Genomic DNA, 20,812 nt, shown 5'->3' on the forward strand with positions numbered 1-20,812 from the left:
TATGCGCAGTGTCAGTCCTGCTCACGTCTCCTGAATCACCCTGTATATTATATTCTTTATTGATCAAGATACCGAGCAGCGAAAACTTCCCATGTATGCGACTGCTGCAACTGCCTTTTTTTTGACCGTAAACATAACGAATTGTGAGAAGTTGACTGTTTATAAATGGTTTATAAGTTTATAACCAAATTAAATTGAACTCTGTCTTTGTTACAGTTCCGTCGCAGCGTCAAAGATGTCACAAAACCAGAACACGATGACCACTTCCTTCTGAGATGGTTGAGAGGTAATATCCAGCAATTACCTACATGTAGAGTCTGGCTAGCCAAAAATTGTTGACAAATATTTCGTTGTTGTATCACCAATTGTCTATGATTAAAAAATAAAGCTAAAAGTCAGTTGTCAATTTATGTCATTCATTCAAATTGTTTGCGGTTTATAATGGTTTTATTTTAAATAATATTAATAATGTCTATACTGAGTGAGGTTCGCAAACTATTATTTAAGCTGGTAAATAATTACGACAATGTGCGAAGTCGAGGTGTAGCGTTGTATAACGAAAAACTGCAATGTTTACAACTCCTAAACAAATGTAAACAAATTCGGAGGTTGGTGCTCTATAAATATTTTGATACTTAGCATTTAGCATATTTGGCAAAGTACTTATGTATTTTTTTGGTGATGGATTAATATTACGGTATTATCGAGCTAGGTCTTATTTATACTACATTTCATTTTTCGCCTCGTAACAATGGTATATGGTGAGAAAGTGTTAACATATGTGTTTATTGTTGACTGTATACTTTTCATAGTGGTAGAAATTATGTGAGCTGACTTTGAGTGCACGTCAACGTATATTTAACTTATATCCTTAGGTACCTTAGTGTGCACAGAAAATTAAAAATATTTTCTAGTATCAAAATTATAATTCCTACTACACAAAGTGTGACCAGCCCAAGATTTTTTGAATTTCCCGCCAAACACTTGTGTAAAATTTCAGTAGCCAGACTCTAACTTTCTTCAATTTTTCAGTCAAAGACCGAGTATTCGAACCTATACTCTGTATCTTTAGGTACTTAAATAAAAGTAAACAAATAATTTGTACATTTTCGGGTAGTTATAACATTTATTGATAAACCAACCAAAAAAAAATCTGTCACTGAACGACCTGACTTTAACCTACATTATTTGATCACTTAATGTTTTCATTAAGTACTCATTTTAAATACCTAAACACTGCACTTGCCAACCACTTTAAACGCTTTACACATCTTCCTTGATTCAGAATCCAAAACCATAAAAATGTAACCGCGTTTAGGAAGTAAGCATCCCAAAACTAAATAGGAACTATTTTTATTTTTAGGATAGAATAGGATTGCACATTGCACTAAATAGGAACTTATTTTTAGGATGCTAGTTAGGATCCTGGTTATAGGACTTATAGGACGACAGTACTAAGTACAGGAGGATTCACGTTAGACAGGGCCGTGTCCGGGCCGGAGCTTCCGGCGCATCGTTTTCTATGGAAAGCATCACGTGTCATGTCATAGAATAGTAAGCTCCGGAAGCTCCGGCCCGGACACGGCCCGGTTTAACGTGAGTCATCCTTAAGGTGTATGAAGCGTTTAACTGAAAGTTCCTCCTAAGTAATAAAGTTAAATGAACATAATTATAAGTAATTCTTAAATCTCGGCTTCAATAATATTTTGGTATTTTTTACTTTTTTTTAGCAAGACAATGGGATGCGGAAGCAGCGGAAAAAATGCTTAGAGACGTAAGTGATTTGCATTATAACTTCATTGATAATTGACTTATTAGTAGTCCTACCTACTAGAAGTAGATACCTGCTAGTAGTTCGGCCCAAAAAAAATCGTGAAACATACCGAAATGAATTACTAATTCTCTAGCTAGGCATAAAAATGTGCAATGAAAAATATATTAATGTTTTCTCTGTCATAATACATACCTACCTTTCAAATAAATCACATGTTTTACTCATGTTAATTTCAAGATGATAGCTTGTCTGCCATGTCCTACAATACTGTATGAAAAACATATCACAAACGTCAAACGAACACTGTAGGGGAGACTGGGCAGAATTAGTTCCCTAAATTATTACGTTCAGTGCGCATAAAAGAGCCACCTATAGTTTGCGACTCTTACCGTTGGGCCAATATTGTCTAAATCTACGGGACAGAGTTATCGAACGAACACATCAGACTTTAAATTAGGCTAATCCAGTCTTCTATTTTTTTAGTCCCTGGCGTGGCGTGAAAAATGGGGCATTGACTCAACATTACCGGAGTGGCAAGCGCCTGAGGTCCTGGAGAAACACTTCCCAAGCGGCAGCACCGGTTTCGATAAAGAAGGATCACCAGGTTCGCTAAACGTTCGAATTTCTTGAAAGCTGAGGGTCAACCGAGAATATTTTCGTTACCTCTCTCGCTATCCTTCGAATATGCGAAAGCAGTAACAAAATACAGATTTTTCCGATGCTCGCGGTGGGCCCTCTGCGCGCCTATGTCTATGTACTTTTCAAGTTTTCAGCAAACGATAGGTTGGAGAAATTAGTAGAGTCTGTGCGGAAAGATAAGTGTCGTGTATGGGCTCCCTTACATTCCACGACTCTTCTCTTCCCGCACAGACTCTACTTACGATTTTATACTCAAATAAGTAAACTTAATTTAGTATAATACCTGGTTCTACTGGTAGTCGCCTGGAAACTTGTAAATTAAGCCAACTCTAATACTGATTTGTATATATGTATCGTGTTACCAAGGCACGAAATAAACATTAGGTACAGTTATAAGAATAGAATTTTCGTGAAAGGTACTATTTTTTTCTACCTTTTCTTATGAACTGATCTGTTTGACAGTAATAATAGTCCCATTCGTGGGTCTGGACGTCTGGGGCCTGCTGCACTCCGTGACGAAGACTGACGTCATCAGGATGATACTCCGTCATCTTGAAAACTACCTGGCGATCGCGCGCAAGCAGGCAGAGACGCGTGGACCTCAGGCTCTTAAGGTTTGTATGCGACTCGTATCGAATGGTTAGGGGAGACTGGGAACTTGATCTTAGGGGAGACTTTGTCACCTAAACTATAAAGCCATAATTATTTGTCAATATTTTTTTATACCCCGTCGGTGGCAAACAAGCATTCAACCCGCCTGATGGTAAGCAATCACCGAAGCCTATGGACGCCTGCAACTCCAAAAGTGTTACTTGTGTGTTGGGTATTAACGTTATCCATTTGTTTGTTAAAGTTGGTCTCCGTCAAAAGTTTAATATAGATAAATACCTTTTTATACAAAATATGGTAGACAATAAAACCTATGGAACGACCAGTAAACTCACTTAATTAATATACTATACTCGTGGAGATCATGACATTTTGTATGTTGGCCTTGACATTTGTTCGAGAATAAAGAAATAACAAAAACATTTGTGTTTCAAACTTTGTTTTTACCCGCTAGTTAGGTACTTACCTACCTAAGACATGCATGTTGAATAACCTAACAGTCGCGAGGCAATAATGTTTGACATCCCATCCCATCTCAAACTTTTATAAGTGCTTAACCGTATATATTTTGTTTACTATTTTTTATACATAACATAATGCATACGCCTGTACCTATATAAGGTCAAGTGGGATAAGAGAAACAGTAGGTATATTTTGCACGGTACAGCAGGATGAGAATTCCCTACAAGTGTTACTTCTGCCCCAGTGTTTCTCTTACTCTATCTAACCCTTGTGGATTATTAAATAGCTCTTAGATACCTATACAATCTAATCTAAGAACCAATACACTAGGGCAGACCAAGGAAACTCATATGTAGTTGTAGGTAGGTACCGTAGAGTTTCGTATCTTCACCTGGATTTTGACACTTTACCCAAAAAATCTCTCAAATTTGAAAGCATTTTAATCCGTTAAGACGAAAAAATGTTTTTTAGTACTCCCGACTATCAGTATACACCACTAAAACTTAGAATTTCATTGGTTAAGTTGGTAATAAATGGCCCCAAAGGCAATAGGCGATGTTTGGGTATTTTCCCAATCTTCGCCTATGGCATGCCTTGCCGCTAATACTTACTTTTCTGTGACTTACACATGTTAAGTCGTATCTCCTTGGAATGTGCTAATATACTATGAACCTTAACTACACCAGACTAGGCATATTTTTAAAAAACGGGGTAGTAGGCGAAGTTTGGTAACAGTCTGAAGTTGTTTTCATACATTTTCTATAATGAAGCTAGGGCTGTCAAAAATTAACCAACATGCCAAATAAAAGGGAGTAATGGTTTATAAGTTTAAAAAAATATTATTATTAACAAAACAGTATAATTGATGCAAAATTGTTGTTATTATCGTAATTGACAGCAAATCAACCTTATTTACACAAAGTGAGACATAAAAATACCTATTTGGTACCTACTCAACATCAGTAAGAGTAGAAATAAACATTTGCATATAGCGTAAACTAAAATAACCAAACATAAGATAATATTTAAATTTGGAAACAAGTAATGTCATCCACCAATGAATGTGGTACAATAAATTTGTCAACCCTAGGGGTAGGCGAAATTTGGCAACAAGATGGACGCAAAGTACCCTCACCAATGTTTTATCCAATTGTGACATCTAAACGTAAGCTAGCCATTAAATAATAGTTTCATATGAAAAAGAGATAGTTATAGGATATAATCATGTAAAGAGTTTATCATTACCGGGTCCAAATCACCGTTTAAAACTGAAGTTAAAACACTGGTTCAAAAAAACGTGTCGTCGGTGTCACGAAAAAACCTCAATAAAGGTCAACTGTGTGAAGTTAGCCGCAGATTGTTCGAAGAATGTTGACACCCGTAAAAAATACTTTGTATTTAGCAGTTTTATGTAAGGCTTAGATTAGAAACATTTTGTTAATGGCAACTTATGTCAAACTAGGCGAAAATAGGTAGCGCAGGCAAAGATACGAAACTCTACGGTATGTATAATTATTTTTCGGTCGCCGTGCATTGGCTCGAGGTATTAAGGCCAAATTTTACTAGACTAGATAATGTGGCATGTTCTAGAAATGCTTTTTAAAATGAAAGTTGCCACACCCTCATCGTCTCAGAAATAATGTTAATTATAAAACGAATTAGTATAAAACATCTCTGCGATTTCCCTCAACATATAATAAGAATTAGTTTTTGTCGAATAGTTCAAGGACTTTGAACTCTAGGCGTTTAGGTTTCAAGTAGATAGCCGAGAAAAACCTGTTGCGCGACGAAATATTACTTAAAATAGGATTTTATTGAAAGTTGTTTGTGCAATATATACCTACTAAAAATACGGTATATAGTACTATTAGTTATTATGTGCTAAAAATCTCATAGATTACGTTTAGGTTATTAATACTTATTAAAATGCAACATATTGTATTATTAAAATTGTTAAAAATCCGCACTTAACTTAATTGGCGTTACCGTAAAAGGGGGTGAGTAGGTTTCGCGGGGAGCTATGGGTTATGAATGGGGAGAGAAGGATTGAGAGGGGGGTGAGGTGGGTTTTTAAGGCTACTGCTACAAAAATAATGTATTCCAATTTAAAATGGAGCTATAGTAATATTCATAATAAAAAAATATCGATCCAACAAGCTTCCAAAATCACCTTTGTATGAAAAACCCTCTCACCCCAAATACGAGGCACTACGGGGTTTGGTGGGTTTTCCTCTTTATCGTCAAAGTTATGAAATGGAACTACCCAAAATAAAATACAAACTAAAATACAAACGTCCGAACCACTTATTATATACTTACACCATTCAGTTTTCACATGTAAAAATAAAATTTTATCGAGGTTTGAAAGTCAAATTTCACCCAACTCACCCCATTTTACGGTACGTAAATATTTCAAACAATTTATTGCACTCTCACCCAATGTTTTCAAAAAGTCTTAAAATTGTGGTAAGTATTATTTAAGTACCTACTACTATCTATAATTAAATTTCGATTTTGTTACTTAGTTTACCTAAAAATTTGAACTATATTTTATTGTATCAAATCCGTAGTTAAGTAAAAGTTAAGTACAAGTTTTGTTTTTTGTTTTTTCTTTGCATGTGGCTTTATTCATGTAGGGTAGGTACCTAAATATTTAGAATCGTTTTTTTTTTACATCAGACAAATATGTCTGTTGCTGTAACTTTTTATAAAAAAAGAACTGCATCACGCAAACCAAGGCTTAGAGTACTTTCACTGGCCCTAATGATCTTTGAGAACCACAGTGTTATGGCTGCTGCTAAAACTTCTTCTGAACGATGAACATTACGCCACAGTCTACAAAAGTTATTATGCGATCACTTGAAAACTGCGACATCGACAGGTAACACTAATGGGGTTTATAATGGCACTTTAATCTTCGAAATGTAGTGACTGTCTAGCTAATCGATTATAGCCTTTAACTACAGGTTATTAGTGACTCTATCTATACTTATGTTTAAAATTGCGTATGACCAATAAATACCTGAGAAAATGATTGTGCATAATCTTCCGTGTTTCGTGGTGTGATTGTACTGCTACGTGCTAAAAGAACGGAAGCAAGTTTTTTTCGGTTTGAATATCTATTATTTTTTGTTGAACATTTTTCAAGGGTGATTTTATGGACTGATATGCCGAGTATGCCTATGCCTATGTATTGTTATTTTTCATCACACCAGCTGGTAAAGGCTCTCTCGATACCTACTTCAAAGACTGGTGAGGAAGTTGCATTTTATCCACGAAAGTCTATATAAGATTGAGTGGTTTCCAACATGATAAATATTTGATTTGAATTTTATTTGTAATGTTTTACAGTTACCTACCTAGTATTTTCCCCGCGTTGGTGTGGTGTGGTGAAAATAATTTCCCTCGGTGGCAAAGTTTATTTAACCCAAGTTTTTTATATCATTCAAAATCATCACTTACAAGTCAATTCCACCAGCCAAAATTACTTTGTCACTGCATTGAATAAAGTACTTTGTCACTCTTGTGGATAAAATGCAACTTTCTTATCGGTTTTTGAAGTATCAATTTTAAATACCAGCTGGTGTGGTGAAAATGTAATTGATTTTAGACTATAATGAGATCCCGCTACGATTTAGTAAGTACCTAAACCTAATGTAACATAAACCAAACCTAGCATAAACTTTCAACACGACCCACAGCTCGTAAAATAGCTGTTACAAAACGAAAGGTTGTAAATGAAAGGAAATCTTTAAAATGTACATTGGTTTGTGAACGATTGGGTGTGCGGTTTATGACTTGGTACGAACGAAAGCAAGATTTGTTTGCTTCAAGCGGGTTTCACAGTAGAAATCCAAATCAAAAGACAAAGCAAAGAAGGGCGGGGTGGGAACTGTTCAATATTTTTTCTTAAATAGTAAAAAAAAAAATTAGAGTTATGTACAAAAATATATTAGGAAAATTATTGGATACTTATAAAATAACACTACTATTATATAAAACTAACTAAAATCCCTAAAACCTACCTTCTAAGCCTAGGCCTCTCGGCAGGGTGCCCATCACGCAGGCAGCATTCCCGCGCTGTACTTATAGCGATAGCAATCCTTTACGCGAGAAAGTTGCCTGCGCGAGAGTCCCCCTGTTGCCTCCTTTAACCGCTTACCAAGCTCCTTAAGGAGCCCACGCGCTCCCCTACCCCACGGCCCGACGCCAAAAGCTACGTACGACTCGTAGTTGGAGCCGAGACAGCTGCATTTGTAGGCCTTAGAGGGTATATTAGATTATTATTGTTTAACAATTATAATGAATACAGGTGACAGTCCTCTTCGACCTGGAAGGCTTCAATATCCGCCAGTACGCGTGGAAACCGGCTGCGGAGATGGTCTTCACCCTACTACAGCTGTACGAGGCCAACTACCCTGAGATACTCAAGTCCTGCTTCATTGTGAACGGTAAACATTTATTTACTTACCTACTACAAATATTTAACACAGCACTACAGTATGAATGCACCAAGTAAATTAACGTATAAACACTTACACTGCGAGCCTATCAAAATCATTGCAGACTTTTCTTGGTCTAACTCTAAGAAAACATGATGCTTATGGTGCTGTCGCGCCGTCACTCGCACCTTTTTGATGCCGAGTAATAAAAATGGGTTTAATACAGCTTACAAAAGTGTCTTCTAATACAAGTAGGAAGGTGGGTCAAACACATTTTAGAAAAGGTCACTTCTCTGGACAACACTTTCAGCTTTACGAGGAGCTCGGCCTTCGGTCTTCGCATTTGGACACTTGTACCTACTATTGTTCGGCATGTAATCTTCCTATCCAAGCTACTTTGCATACTTAATTGCAGAGATATAAGCCACCGCGCCATAATACTTCCTGTTACATCTGGTTTATGATCTTTTTTAAAGACGGCAATTCCGTATCTACTCAATGGTATACCTAACAATTAAGGAGACGATTATACGAGTGGTGTGTGAGTATCCTGCTTTAGCTCTCAATCATTTACACAACTTTGTTGCAAGTGTAAACGTTAACGAGTTCCTTTAAAATAACAGCCTTGAAGCGACCATGGTTTACATAGTTCGAACTGCATAAAATGTACCTAGGTACATAAATAATAATAAATATTAACACTAGAGTGTTAAGTGCAAATGCGTATGTCACATCTTGTATCTAAGTATTACTAAATACTTATGAAGAGAAGATAAAACTGCGACCCAATTAGCACATATTGATTAAAATTTTATGGTTAAACAAATATGTCCACTTAACAACTTCTTTGTAAAATGTCACCCTCAATTCAAATAATGGCTTTTCTATGATTCAGTTTATGTCGTAGGTATGTCAAAATATTCAAGGCACCTATATACTAAACAGAATTTAAACTATGCATAATCAGAAGCCCGATTTCTTGGTAACTCCAGAGACATTTTGAGTAACGCAAGAGATACACAAAACTGTCGGCCAAAATGTTGATTTGGCCGCCGTGTACCAAATTGTTTTTATCAAACGACACTCACGGTCATGAATTTCTTAGTTCAACCATTTTTTTGGAATACGACTATGTAGGTATGTAGGTACTTACCGATAGGTAATATAGGTATCTAACATTCCTAAAGTGATTTACTAATATGACGATTTCTTCGAAAAACCAAATTGAATATATATCCTACCTACCTAAATCTGTGTATGGTCAAGTAAACAACAAGGTCTATCTCCATTCCAGCCCCCAAAGTATTCTCCCTCGCATTCTCCGTGATCAAAAAGTTTATGCACGAGTACACCATCTCCAAGATCAAAATCTACGGGACAGATACCAAGAAATGGCAGTCGCAAGTTCTAACGCTGATCGACAAAGATCAACTACCAGTGCACTATGGCGGGACCGCTGTGGATGACAATGGGGATCCACGGTGTAGCCTTATTGTAAGTATATAAAGACATCACATTAGAGTCACTAAGATATACCATCTCCAAGATCAAGATCCCGTAGATTTTGACACCAAGATATGGCAGACACAAGTTCTAACGCTGATCGAAAAACACCAACTGCCGGTTCACTATGGCGGGACCGTTGTGGATGACAATGGGGATCCACACGGTGTAGTCTTATTGTAAGTATATAAAGATCGCATAGCAGGTTACTAAGATATACCATCTCCAAGATCAAGCTACCGTAGATTTTGACACCAAGAAATGACAAGAACAAGTTCTAACGCTGATCGACAAAGACCAACTGCCGGTTCACTATGGCGGGACCGTTGTGGATGACAATCGGGATCCACGGTGTAGTCTTATTGTATCTAGAGGTAGGTATCACGTGGTTACCTACGTACTAAGTTAAAGTATGCACCATCTCCAAGAATAAAAATCTATGGTACAGACACCAAGAAAAGAAAAGACCAAACTGCCGATCACTATAGGGGAACCATTGTGGTAAATGATCTTATTATAAGTATAGAATAGTTAGGATGAAAAAAGCGAGCGCTTGAAAATTGATAAAAAAAATTCTCATCATCATCATCATCATTTCAGCCTATATACGTCCCACTGCTGGGCACAGGCCTCCTCTCATGCGCGAGAGGGCTTGGGCTATAGTCCCCACGCTAGCCCAATGCGGATTGGGGACTTCACATACACCTTTGAATTTCTTCCCAGATGTATGCAGGTTTCCTCACGATGTTTTCCTTCACCGAAAAGCTAGTGGTAATAATATCAAATGATATTTCGTACATAAGTTTCGAAAAACTCATTGGTACGAGCCAGGATTTGAACCCGCGACCTCCGGATTGAAAGTCAGACGTCATATCCACTCGGCCACCACTGCTCAAAAAAAATTCTACTTGTTCGATATTAACCTTTTTTAAGTAGGTACTTAAGACGCAAGTCGTATTTGCAGCCAATTTAACCTTGTAAATCGTCCAAGTCTAATACCAGTTCATCTTGTTTTTCCAGGTAAAACCAGGAGGCAAGGTGCCGAAGAGTTACTACTCGCGAAACGCGACCGGAGACTCCGAGAAGGAGTTCAAAAGAGTCACCATCAAAACGGGCGAGAAACATGTCGTCGACATGCTGTGCGGGGAGGGGGAGAGCGTGCTTAAGTAAGTTCTGGGCTTATTTAATTACACAAACGGCAACTCAGCTGAAACGTCGGAATTTAAGGTAAAAACAATGAAATTATATCGCGGTAGACCCGTTTGTGCTATTAAATATGTGTACAAAACGAGAGTTTAACTCGTTCGTTTTACTCGCAATGGCGTCCTATGCAGATAAAATGGGTCTGCTGTGTCACAATGTACCTATCACGCTAGTTTTGAACGGACTCCGCTTTCATTTCATACCTCGCTCACTCAGCAAAGTCCGCTGGCAGTGGAAGGCAAAAGTTGAAACTCTTTCTTGGTGGAAGTGCATCACCATTCTACTCCGGCGGCATTAAGTGTCCTGCTTTAAGCAGGGGTCCCTAATAAACTTTTTGACCCGTGGTCACCATAGTTTTGGAGACCCCGGTGTAGCATATAGACTCGGAAAAAATTTGGCGGCTAAAGTAGATGACACCGCGTAGCTATACGTGCTATACGTTCACGTACGTTTACTTACGATTTTGCGATTTGTACCTAAGATTTGTTTATTATGTTGTAGTCAATGGAAACAAAGTAATATGCCAAAGCAAGATAATGGCTATTCAGGAACGTGTCGAAAAAGTAGGACCGTTAAAATGAACCTGGGTCCATCCTGCGCACATCGCATGTTTTCATCTGGGTTTTATAATTGTTTTATACAAAGATCTTGCCTTGACTACTTATAATTTTAAATTTTAACATGCTTTTCCAGGTGGGAAGCAGGAGTGGACCACCACGAGATAAAATTCGTGATCAAGCGAAAAGATGAGGAAGGTGCCGAGACCGTTGTCTACGGTCCCAAGAAGATCGGCGAGGGGCCAGTAGATGTCGGCATTATGCCTATCACTGGGCCTGCAACTTGTAAGTAGCCTGCAAAAGAAGGTGAAGCTGGCAGTTGGTCTGTCGACCACTGACGCCTGCTACTCTTGGTGACCATGCCTATATAGGTCCCACATAAAGTCTACATCGTGGACCCCATTATCTCCCACAATGGTCCCGCTATTGTGAACCGGCAGTTGGTCTGTATATCAGCGCACTTGTCCCTGCCACTTAGTGGAGTCTCAAAAATATCAAATTTCAAACACCAAATCTTCTTATTCTTAGTGCTTTTTATATCTAGACTGGTGACTGGTAAAAAGGACCTTTTTAAGTTATGATCATTATTGGCTTTCAAGATGTCAAATGTGGCCTTTAAATCGACATGAGAAGAATTAAGGATTGATTCCGATGCACATGTAGGTATCCTGTGTAACTTATATTCGTTGATTATGTTACAGATTCAGTGATATTCGACAACAAGAGCTCCTTCCTAAGAAGCAAGAAGGTATTTTATCACGTCGTCGTGGCCGTGCCCGAGCGAGATCTCAACATGATCGTCGAGCCCGACGACGATAAATAACCTGAACCATAGACAAAATAGACTGTAGGATAATTGCATTGTGATACTTTTTATATATAACTGAAATAGATTTTTCACCACACCAATGGTAAAGGCTCTCTTGATTATTCAAAAACTGATAGCAAAGTTGCATTTTATTCACATGTGAGGCAAAGTAATCAAATGCAAATGATCACTTGTTTTCTTATGTTTGCTGGTAGAATTGACTTTTAAATGATGATTTTGAATGATAAATATCTTACAGTTAATATTTTTTTCGGGTTGGTGTGGTGAAAAATTTCGTGTTTCACTCGCGGGCAAATTTTGTTTAACCCTCGTGCTTTGAAACCCTCGCAACGATCAAGGTTCGGTTTTTTCGAAGCACTCGCTACGCTCGTGGTTCAATTTTGTAATCTTTCGTTTGCTCGGGTATCAATATTAGTACGAGCGGTTAAACAATACTTTGCCCCTTTGTAAAACAAATAATTATTGTAGGTATTCATGGCAGGTAACTGGCACGTCATCATTCCATGCGATTTGATCGATCGATTGAATTCGTTGCGCCTACTTGGACGGCAATGATCTAAAATCGCATACAATTTGGTGCAATGGAGGTATAGCTTTTAAAAAACCGCCAAAATTTGGCGGCTTTGTTAAAAAATGATATTTGCTCAAATGTAAAATGAACGAAATGAAATCGTGCAATCATAAAATGATTTTTGTATTGCAATAAATTGATCTCTAATGTTCACATTCCTCACGAAAGATAGACATGAATATGATTTTATTATGACATATTATGAGTTTTTTGTTTGATTGAGTTTATTTTACTACGTACACATAAGTTTCTGTGATAAATTGGATACGTGCACTACTGCGCCAATTGGGGCAAATTACCCAATAATTGGCACAGAAAAGTAACTAGGTACAGTTAGGGCATGCAGTACCGGTTCCGGTACCAAGAATTTCATTTCCCGGTTCTGAGCATGACCGGAACCGGGATTCCCGGTTCTTCCCGGTTCTCAAGGCATCTTTTGAATACATTTAAGAAATTGTTTGTGTTAGCGTACAATCTTTAAAAATGACTTATTTTGATATAAATAATTGCATAAGAATTAATAACGGACTTAATTTATTAAAAAAAAATACTTAATTGGCGTTCCAACCTATTTTACGAAAGTAACACTTTGCCTCCGCCTGGGCCGAGCCACACGGCCGTAGCGTAGTCGATGCACTCAGCACTATGACGGCACGGCCTGCCTGCACGAATACCTACTTTACTAGGTTAGTTTGTAGGGTTATTTGGGTCCCCCGTTTCATAGCACCATTATTAAAAGTTATTTAATGTCCCGAGCTAAAGTACTAAAATATTACTACTAGTGAATTGGGAATAAATAGTCATATGATGAGAACCGGGAAGTACCGGTACCGGGTCTTCAGTACCGGTTCTTTTGACACTATGAAATTCCCGGGAATTCCCGGGAATTTGAGAACCGGGAATTCCCGGGAGCATGCCCTAGGTACAGTAATTTGCACCTATTTTTGTGGGTAAGCCATCACAGTTGCGTTAACATTGGTCGGGCTCGGGTGGCCGATAATAGGGTATTAATACCACTGTGTTACTAAGAATACAAATGTTAATAATTTTTCACCACACCAGCTCGGAAAGGCTTACTTTGCACTTCAGAAACTGATAGCAAAGTTGCATTTTATTCACATGTGAGGCAAAGTAATCAAATTATTTTGAGTTGTTTTCTTATGTTTGCTAGTAGAATTGATTGACTTTTAAATGATGATTTTGGATGATAAATATTTAATAAGTTAATAACATTCATTTGGATTCGATTTGGTTTGATTTTGTTTGATATTTTACATTTAATATTTGCTTCGCCTTCGGGTTGGTGTGGTGAAAAATTTTGTGTTTCACTCGGGGGCAAATTTTGTTTAACCCTCATGCTTTGAAACCCTCGCAACGCTCAAGATTCCATTTTTCGAACCACTCGCTACGCTCGTGGTTCAATTTTGGAATCTTTCCCTTGCTCGGGTATCAATATTATTAGCACGAGCGGTTAAACAACAACTTTGCCCCCTTGTAAAACAAATAAATATTGCCTATTATGCTCTGAATCCTGTTTGGTTAGCGAGAAAAAAATATGCTAATAGTTTTGCAGTCGAGTGTACTTAAAGAAATAGACTTATATATGTAAGTACATAAATTGTAAGTGATGTTTTAGGGTAGGTATGTTATTCGTGGTTTACATTTTTATATTTGGTTCAATTAAACAAAATACTTTTATAGATCTGACTTTAATTTTACTATTTTTTAAGGTTCATCAAACGGATTTTTGTGGATTGGATCCTTTTTCCTAAATTACGTCCACTTGAATCACGCAATACGCCACGTCGCAATTGGTGTGAAAATGAAAATGTGGTCGCAATAAGTCTGCAACAATTTTGATAGCACAACGCAGGAACTTCTACGTAACACTTGCACTGCGTGTGCTATCAAAATGGTTGCAGACTTATCTTAGTCTAACTCTACCTAATAGTTACCTACACAAGCTTATCTACTGGCTGCATAATGCCATTTTTTATGACGGCTGATCGGTGATCACGGCATAGAAAACGAAGCGCCGGAACCTCCGGCCCGGCCCCGGCCCGGGCCCGGTCTAGCGTGAGTCGTCCTTAAAGATGCATGTTTATTTTATGAAAAATTCTAAGGAGTTATAAGCACTTCAAATAACCTCCGTAAATTATCGGGGTCATTAAGCTCAGTCTCCTCCAGCCTGTCGCCCTGCCATTTCAAAAGCGTCGGTATGCGACGGATCTTCGAGCGGGGGTCCATCCTGAACACGCACTGAGGGTCTCTGTAGCTGTAAAATATATGTCTGTGTTACAAAAACAACTGTACGGTAGAACGGGGTGACTTTCAAATGCAGGGGCGAATTTAAAATGCTAGTTTTTAAGCCATAATATATTTTTATGCGAGATTTTTTACAGTAGGTGAATATGAATATATAGTAATCTAACTAGTTACAGGAACATTTTCAGTAAATAATGAATAATGGTAATTCTATGGCCGTTTTAAACCTATCAAAGTAACCCCAAATTTTCCAAAGTCACCCCGTTCTACGGTACCTAATAGGGTTAGTTCCCGATTCGAATCCGTCTTATATCATCGGATTACTCTTTCGCCGGATTTTCTTTAGGACGTCACAATTCACAATCCGAGTAATATAAGAGAATCCGGTGATTCGGGAACTAACCCCTAATAGTCTGTATCTTTAGGTAGGTATTTAAATAAAAGTAAACAAACAATTTGTACATTTCCGGGTAGTTATAACATTGGTAAACCAACCAAATACAAAACCGCCGGGATCAGTCACTGAACGACCTGACTTTAACCTACATTATTAGATCATGTAATGTTTTCATCTACCCTCAACTGGCTTAAGGAGCCATTTGAGGGTAGATTTTGTTTATACCTACTTTTATTGAAATACCTAAAGATACAGAGTATAGAGATAAATCCCTTTTTGGAAAAGTATTCCAGGAGATGGCGTGAGGATGGCAGACATATATAGACTAGGAATCCTATAGACGGAGTTTAGAGCAATTATTTCATGAAACCGATGCTGCCAAAAATGCGGGGGTACGGGGGACGAGGTGAGCGAGGTCCCGCGTGCCGTGATTGGTCCGTTCAAAGACACGGACGTCACACAAAGACACTTTCGAATCGAAAATGGAGTAAAACTACCGTATTTGTGGCAGAGGGGGTAGAGCTACTATGCTTAGTCTGGAGGATGTCTTGTCTGTGATGGCAGATGTAGGTACCTTTGGCGCATAGTTTCATTCTCTACTATTGATGCTGACATAAGCCTTATGAGTCTTATGACTTTGCAATAAGGTACAAAATGTCAGTTAACTGTGGACGATGGTAGGTACCTCGATTAGGGATGTAAATACCTATACACTGTATCTTTAGGTATTTAAATAAAAGTAAACAAAATGTAGGTAGATGAAAACCTTACATGATCAAATAACGTAGGTTAAAGTCAGGTCGTTCGGTGACTGGTCCAGGCGGTTTTGTATTTGGTCGGTTAGCCAATAAATGTTATAACTACCCGAAAATTTACAAACTGTTTACTTTTATTTAATTAAATGCTTACCTAAAGACCCAGACCTACCTACCTATACCTACCTATTTAACACGAAATTTCCGAGAAGCGGTTTGATTGTTAAAATAACTTACAATTCTCTTTCACCGCAGTCTACATGCACAAAGATCAGCTCCTTCTTGACTTCGCGCAGAAAAGCCCGCACTATTGGCTCCGCTATAAAAAAACATGCATGTCTCAGTATTGTTGTAGAAGTCTCATCAGCCATAAGTATTTCATAGCCAATGGCGTTTCAACTTTCAAGTCTACCAGTTCTTATTAATTGCTTGTCACTCATACAAAGCTGTTTTTTTTTACTCAAACACAATGAGGAAATCCAAAGGAAACTTTCTAAATATTTTTTGGTACCTAATATTGACGGAAAAAAAAGGTATATTCTTGAGATAATACCAAAAACTTACCGACAACGCAATCAGGGCACCAGCTCGTACCATCAGGCAGCTTAGAATCAAAGTAGAAATACACCGGCGGCCCTTGAGGGTCTATTTTATCCGTATATTTTACGAACTCCTCAAACCCTTTTATAGAAACCTGTCTTACCATTTTGCACAACAGACTGTTCATTTGCAAATAATTCAGTAATTTATCTAGAGTTATCTAAAACTTATCTTGTCCGAAGATAATTTCTTGCATTTTTCGTAACTCGTAAATTAGACTTAAATAGCAATATGATAAAACTCAGAATGGCAGATTTTTTAGCTAAGACGCTTGAATGTCTAGAGAAAATTTCTTGCATTATTGTAATCGTGAAATTAAACTTTAATGAAAATGTGATAAGGTTCGTATTAATGATTAGATTTGATCGCTATAACATGATGTCTGAATATAATTCTGTAACTTTAAATAGGTATTTAGGTGGCAGGTAAGTAAACAAGCGTAAGCGTTTCTAATGAGTAGGTACATGTTCATATAAATAAAACTCATTCAACATAATGAATAATGACCTATTGTAATAATACTACAAGCGTACCTATAGATATGCAGATAGGTAGTCATTTTCGTTTGATTTATCTAAATCCATTTATGTCAATTGTTCGACTACATAAAGTACCTGCAATATTATCCTCATACGCTTTATGTAATCTTTATGGCTGAAACCATATTGAAACGACTGTATTTATTTATAATAGCTATCCTTGTTCTTGGCTACTATGTGGCGTAAAACGTAGCGCGGGAAGGGACCCAATAAGGTCGATCTAGTAGATTGAAGATTGCTATCTATGAAACTGAACTGTTGAATGGCGAGAGCACAGGACCGGTCCTAATCCTAACGGAACACCTTTATCCAGCTGCGTATGTGTTGTCGGTGATACAAGCACAGTATTATTCTGATACTGCGAAGTGATTTCACATTACATAGCCATTTTTTCTGCGCGCATACGATCGCGCCTATACTGCTACCAAATGCTACATTTCGGCGCGCCTATACGTGCCTCGACACGGTTTCAAATACGAGCTTACACGCTAGTATTTTCCATGGTATAATAATATACTCCGCCTGGTACTCTATTCCGAGATTCGCGTATGACCTAACTGACACGGGCCTACGTCATCATGCTGTTTACAGGTTCTCAAACTTTAAAATGTGGGAGAATTTTAACCAACGGTGAAAATTATTTTAACGGCATTAATTTTAAGTTATTCATGTAGAAACATAGTAAAATAAAACAAATCTAATGTATTAAATTAAACTTTATTTATCTATACAAGACAAACGTTTGAAAAACTAATTCACAGTTACTCATTAATTACCAAGCTTACGACGTGAAAAGTTTGGAAAACACTGCGACTGCTGACACTGAGCGAGAAGGAAATAACAATTAACACGCGTTCGACAAGGATGACGGTCAGGGCATGAAGTTATCTAGATCCGAATTGTTAAATGTGACAGCGCTATCCTGTGTTGCCAGTAATGTAAACAGAATTACCCGAACGTCTGAAATTTCATTCGTGAATCGGAAGATATTGCTAACGAATAATTAAAAATGACGTGTTATTGTAAAATTTAAGATAAAATACATATAAATGAAAATTATAATATTATAAAGAAATATTTTAACTTATTAACCATAGGTATAATGTACCCATGTAACATATATGTTATGTTGAAATAAAGTGGCAATGTTATTGTGACGTAGGCCCGTGTCACTCTGGGAATAGAAGACCATGTTTTATTAGACCATGGTATTTTCTAGTCTGAAAGTCTAAAATCTCCCTTTATGTAAGACTAATTTAAATATAACCTTGAATGTAAATACACACAAAATAAAATACTGATGAGCAGAAATGAAACAGTAACATCTTAAAGATTATATATATTTACATAAAAGATTATAAAAGCATGCCAATTTCACTTATCTGGAAAACAAAGTTCATACCTCCAAATACAACTTAACATCAATACTCTTTTAAAACCTTAGTAATGTGAGAAGATTGACAGTTAAGTGTATTTTGAGTTAAGAACCATTTCAACATAGGGTAAGCTACCCTATTATCAGCACTTTATTTTAATACATCATTGGTGACTTTTCTATGCCTTTCATAGGATAATTTACCCTATAAAACATATTAATGCACTTTACTCTTCGTCTTCTTCGAACATCATCTGAAGCAGTTCGCGCTTGTTGCACTGGCTGCCCTCAAGCCTTTGGACACCTTTCCATCGGAGCAGTGTCGGAATGACCATGAGTTTGGTGCGGGGGTCAGTCCTGAATGGGCACATTTTGTCTTTCCAGCTAAAAATAAATAAAAAAACTATAACAGAGACAAGCTGCCATTTTTAACAATCTAAAGTCTAAAGACCTCTTATGAAGTATGGCTAATAACAAATTAAGCAAATCGCGGCAGTGAAGGTTTTAAACTATAACTACCTACTTAATAATATAAGTAGGATATTATGTTAATTTCTTCAGTCATTCCAAAGTTTTAAAAAAAGTTTATGGTTTTCTTACTAGTCTCTGTCTCCAACATCCACATATGCGAAAATAATGCTTTTCTGTAGTTCATTGAGGTAAGCTTGCACTATAGGTTCAGCTGGAACAAAAAATAGGGGTTATTCTAAATTTTACAATTAATTAATTTTGTACCAACACCCACACTGTTAACTGACAGTTCATAAACCTTATTACAAAAGGCATAAGGTCCACTGATGGACAGTTAAGAGTGTGGTTGTTTGTACTTGTAAAAAAACAAAGGAAAAATTCAATCCATCAACTAACTAATAACTAGTGGTAAAAACCATAATCTGGTTTAGGAAAGTTTATAAAAGGTAGATAGGCACTATTACTTTGTGATCTTGATATAAGAGATAGAGTCAGACCGTGAAAAGTCTGCAGCGATTTTGATAGCCCACGCAGTACAAGTGTCATTTTAAACCTCAAACTTCTATTAAATTATAAATTATGACGTATAAATAACACTTACACTGCGTGGGCTATCAAATCCGCTGCAAACTTTTCTTGATGCGACTCTACATAATTTTAACCCGAGATTAAATTCTATACAAAATTAGGAAAATTAGTAACTAACCCATTTGGCAATAAATACACCAGCCTCTACCATTTTCTTTTTTACTAGATAAGAAAAAGAAATAAACACGACGACTTTTGCTTTTCAGGGTATCAAGAAAATTTGAGTATTCATCAAAGGTATTTAAATGATGAAAATTAATTTTAGGCTTCTTTTTCGTAGACATGTTGACAAAAATAAACAAAATAAAATGACAAGTACACATTAAACTTTTTTAATGTTATATTAAACCTACATCGTTGTAACCGTTTTATGTTTATACAGTAACTTGATAGGAACATGTAAACATATCAAAACAAATAACTTTGGGAATTGCAGGTAAAATTATCGTTATCCGTAGTAATTCAATAAGTTTTCAGACTCACCCTCAACGCAGTCTGGACACCAACTAGTTCCATTAGGCAACTTAGATCCGCTAAAAAAGAAGAACACCGGCGGCCCCGACCTATCGATGTCTTCGGTGAACTTGGAGAAAGCATCCATCCCTTTGATTTCTACGCGAGTCACCATCTTCAGATTTTTGTTTTGGTAAGGTGTTACACCGCCTGCAAATATGAGCTAACAAACAAGCTTTTAAATGATTTTTAGTGATGATAAGCGGAATATAACACCGGATCGGATGACGACATTGACGAGTTGACGACTGGGGAAAATGACACATGTCAATAACATTTTTTCCTGTCGAAGACACTGTTAAATCTGCCGAAACACTCGATTTTATTATCTCTTTAGAGTCAGTTTTATTTGATATGTTGATTACATTTTCTCAATGTTTAGCTTTTTTATAATTAATTTTATGGACAAATTTTAGATAATTTTACAAAAACAGATGCGAACTCGCATGACGTTTAACATTGGTGGTTGGTTTTGTATCTCTTTCTTCACTATGGCGAACGAAAGTAACGCCGCTTTATTACGCAATAATACATGGCGATAAATGTAAAATAATGAAAATGCGTATGCGTAAAACGGATCTTTACTCGAAACCATGAATCTAGGATATAACTGGATCTGGCATGAGTGGTGGGGGTGACTGACAGAACGGGATAGTCTTATGTATCTTTCAGTAGGAGTAGCAGCGAAAGAGCTATTATTGTTTGTCCTTGTCACAGTCT

At 37.1% G+C, this 20,812-nt stretch overlaps 3 protein-coding genes across 3 annotated transcripts in view; 1 reads left to right on the forward strand and 2 right to left on the reverse strand.

The window, feature by feature from the left end:
- Positions 1-12,081, forward strand: part of LOC134792979 (SEC14-like protein 2) — a 37,124-nt gene extending 25,043 nt beyond the window's left edge. Inside the window, exons 2-10 of the mRNA XM_063764471.1 lie at positions 217-286; positions 1,731-1,774; positions 2,258-2,378; positions 2,876-3,027; positions 7,797-7,935; positions 9,221-9,420; positions 10,450-10,595; positions 11,326-11,474; positions 11,891-12,081. Of these exons, the coding sequence (XP_063620541.1) occupies positions 217-286; positions 1,731-1,774; positions 2,258-2,378; positions 2,876-3,027; positions 7,797-7,935; positions 9,221-9,420; positions 10,450-10,595; positions 11,326-11,474; positions 11,891-12,012 (1,143 nt within the window). The 3' untranslated portion in view covers positions 12,013-12,081. The remainder of the gene's footprint in view (positions 1-216; positions 287-1,730; positions 1,775-2,257; positions 2,379-2,875; positions 3,028-7,796; positions 7,936-9,220; positions 9,421-10,449; positions 10,596-11,325; positions 11,475-11,890) is intronic.
- A 2,309-nt stretch (positions 12,082-14,390) lies between these two features.
- Positions 14,391-16,738, reverse strand: LOC134792977 (thioredoxin domain-containing protein 17-like). The gene is made up of 3 exons (XM_063764469.1): positions 16,571-16,738; positions 16,244-16,325; positions 14,391-14,864 (listed from the first exon to the last, which is right to left on the reverse strand). Exons 1-3 carry the CDS (start codon positions 16,731-16,733, stop codon positions 14,708-14,710), a joined length of 402 nt encoding a protein of 133 aa, XP_063620539.1. The 5' UTR covers positions 16,734-16,738; the 3' UTR covers positions 14,391-14,707.
- Positions 16,739-18,469: 1,731 nt separating this feature from the next.
- LOC134793272 (thioredoxin domain-containing protein 17-like) lies at positions 18,470-20,314 on the reverse strand. The gene is made up of 3 exons (XM_063764839.1): positions 20,063-20,314; positions 19,121-19,202; positions 18,470-18,904 (listed from the first exon to the last, which is right to left on the reverse strand). The coding sequence occupies exons 1-3, from the start codon at positions 20,205-20,207 to the stop codon at positions 18,748-18,750; spliced, it is 384 nt and encodes a 127-aa protein (XP_063620909.1). The 5' UTR covers positions 20,208-20,314; the 3' UTR covers positions 18,470-18,747.
- Positions 20,315-20,812: the final 498 nt, after the last annotated feature.

The sequence above is a fragment of the Cydia splendana genome, chromosome 8 (assembly GCF_910591565.1).
Source record: "Cydia splendana chromosome 8, ilCydSple1.2, whole genome shotgun sequence".
In the NCBI taxonomy this organism is placed as follows: domain Eukaryota; kingdom Metazoa; phylum Arthropoda; class Insecta; order Lepidoptera; family Tortricidae; genus Cydia; species Cydia splendana.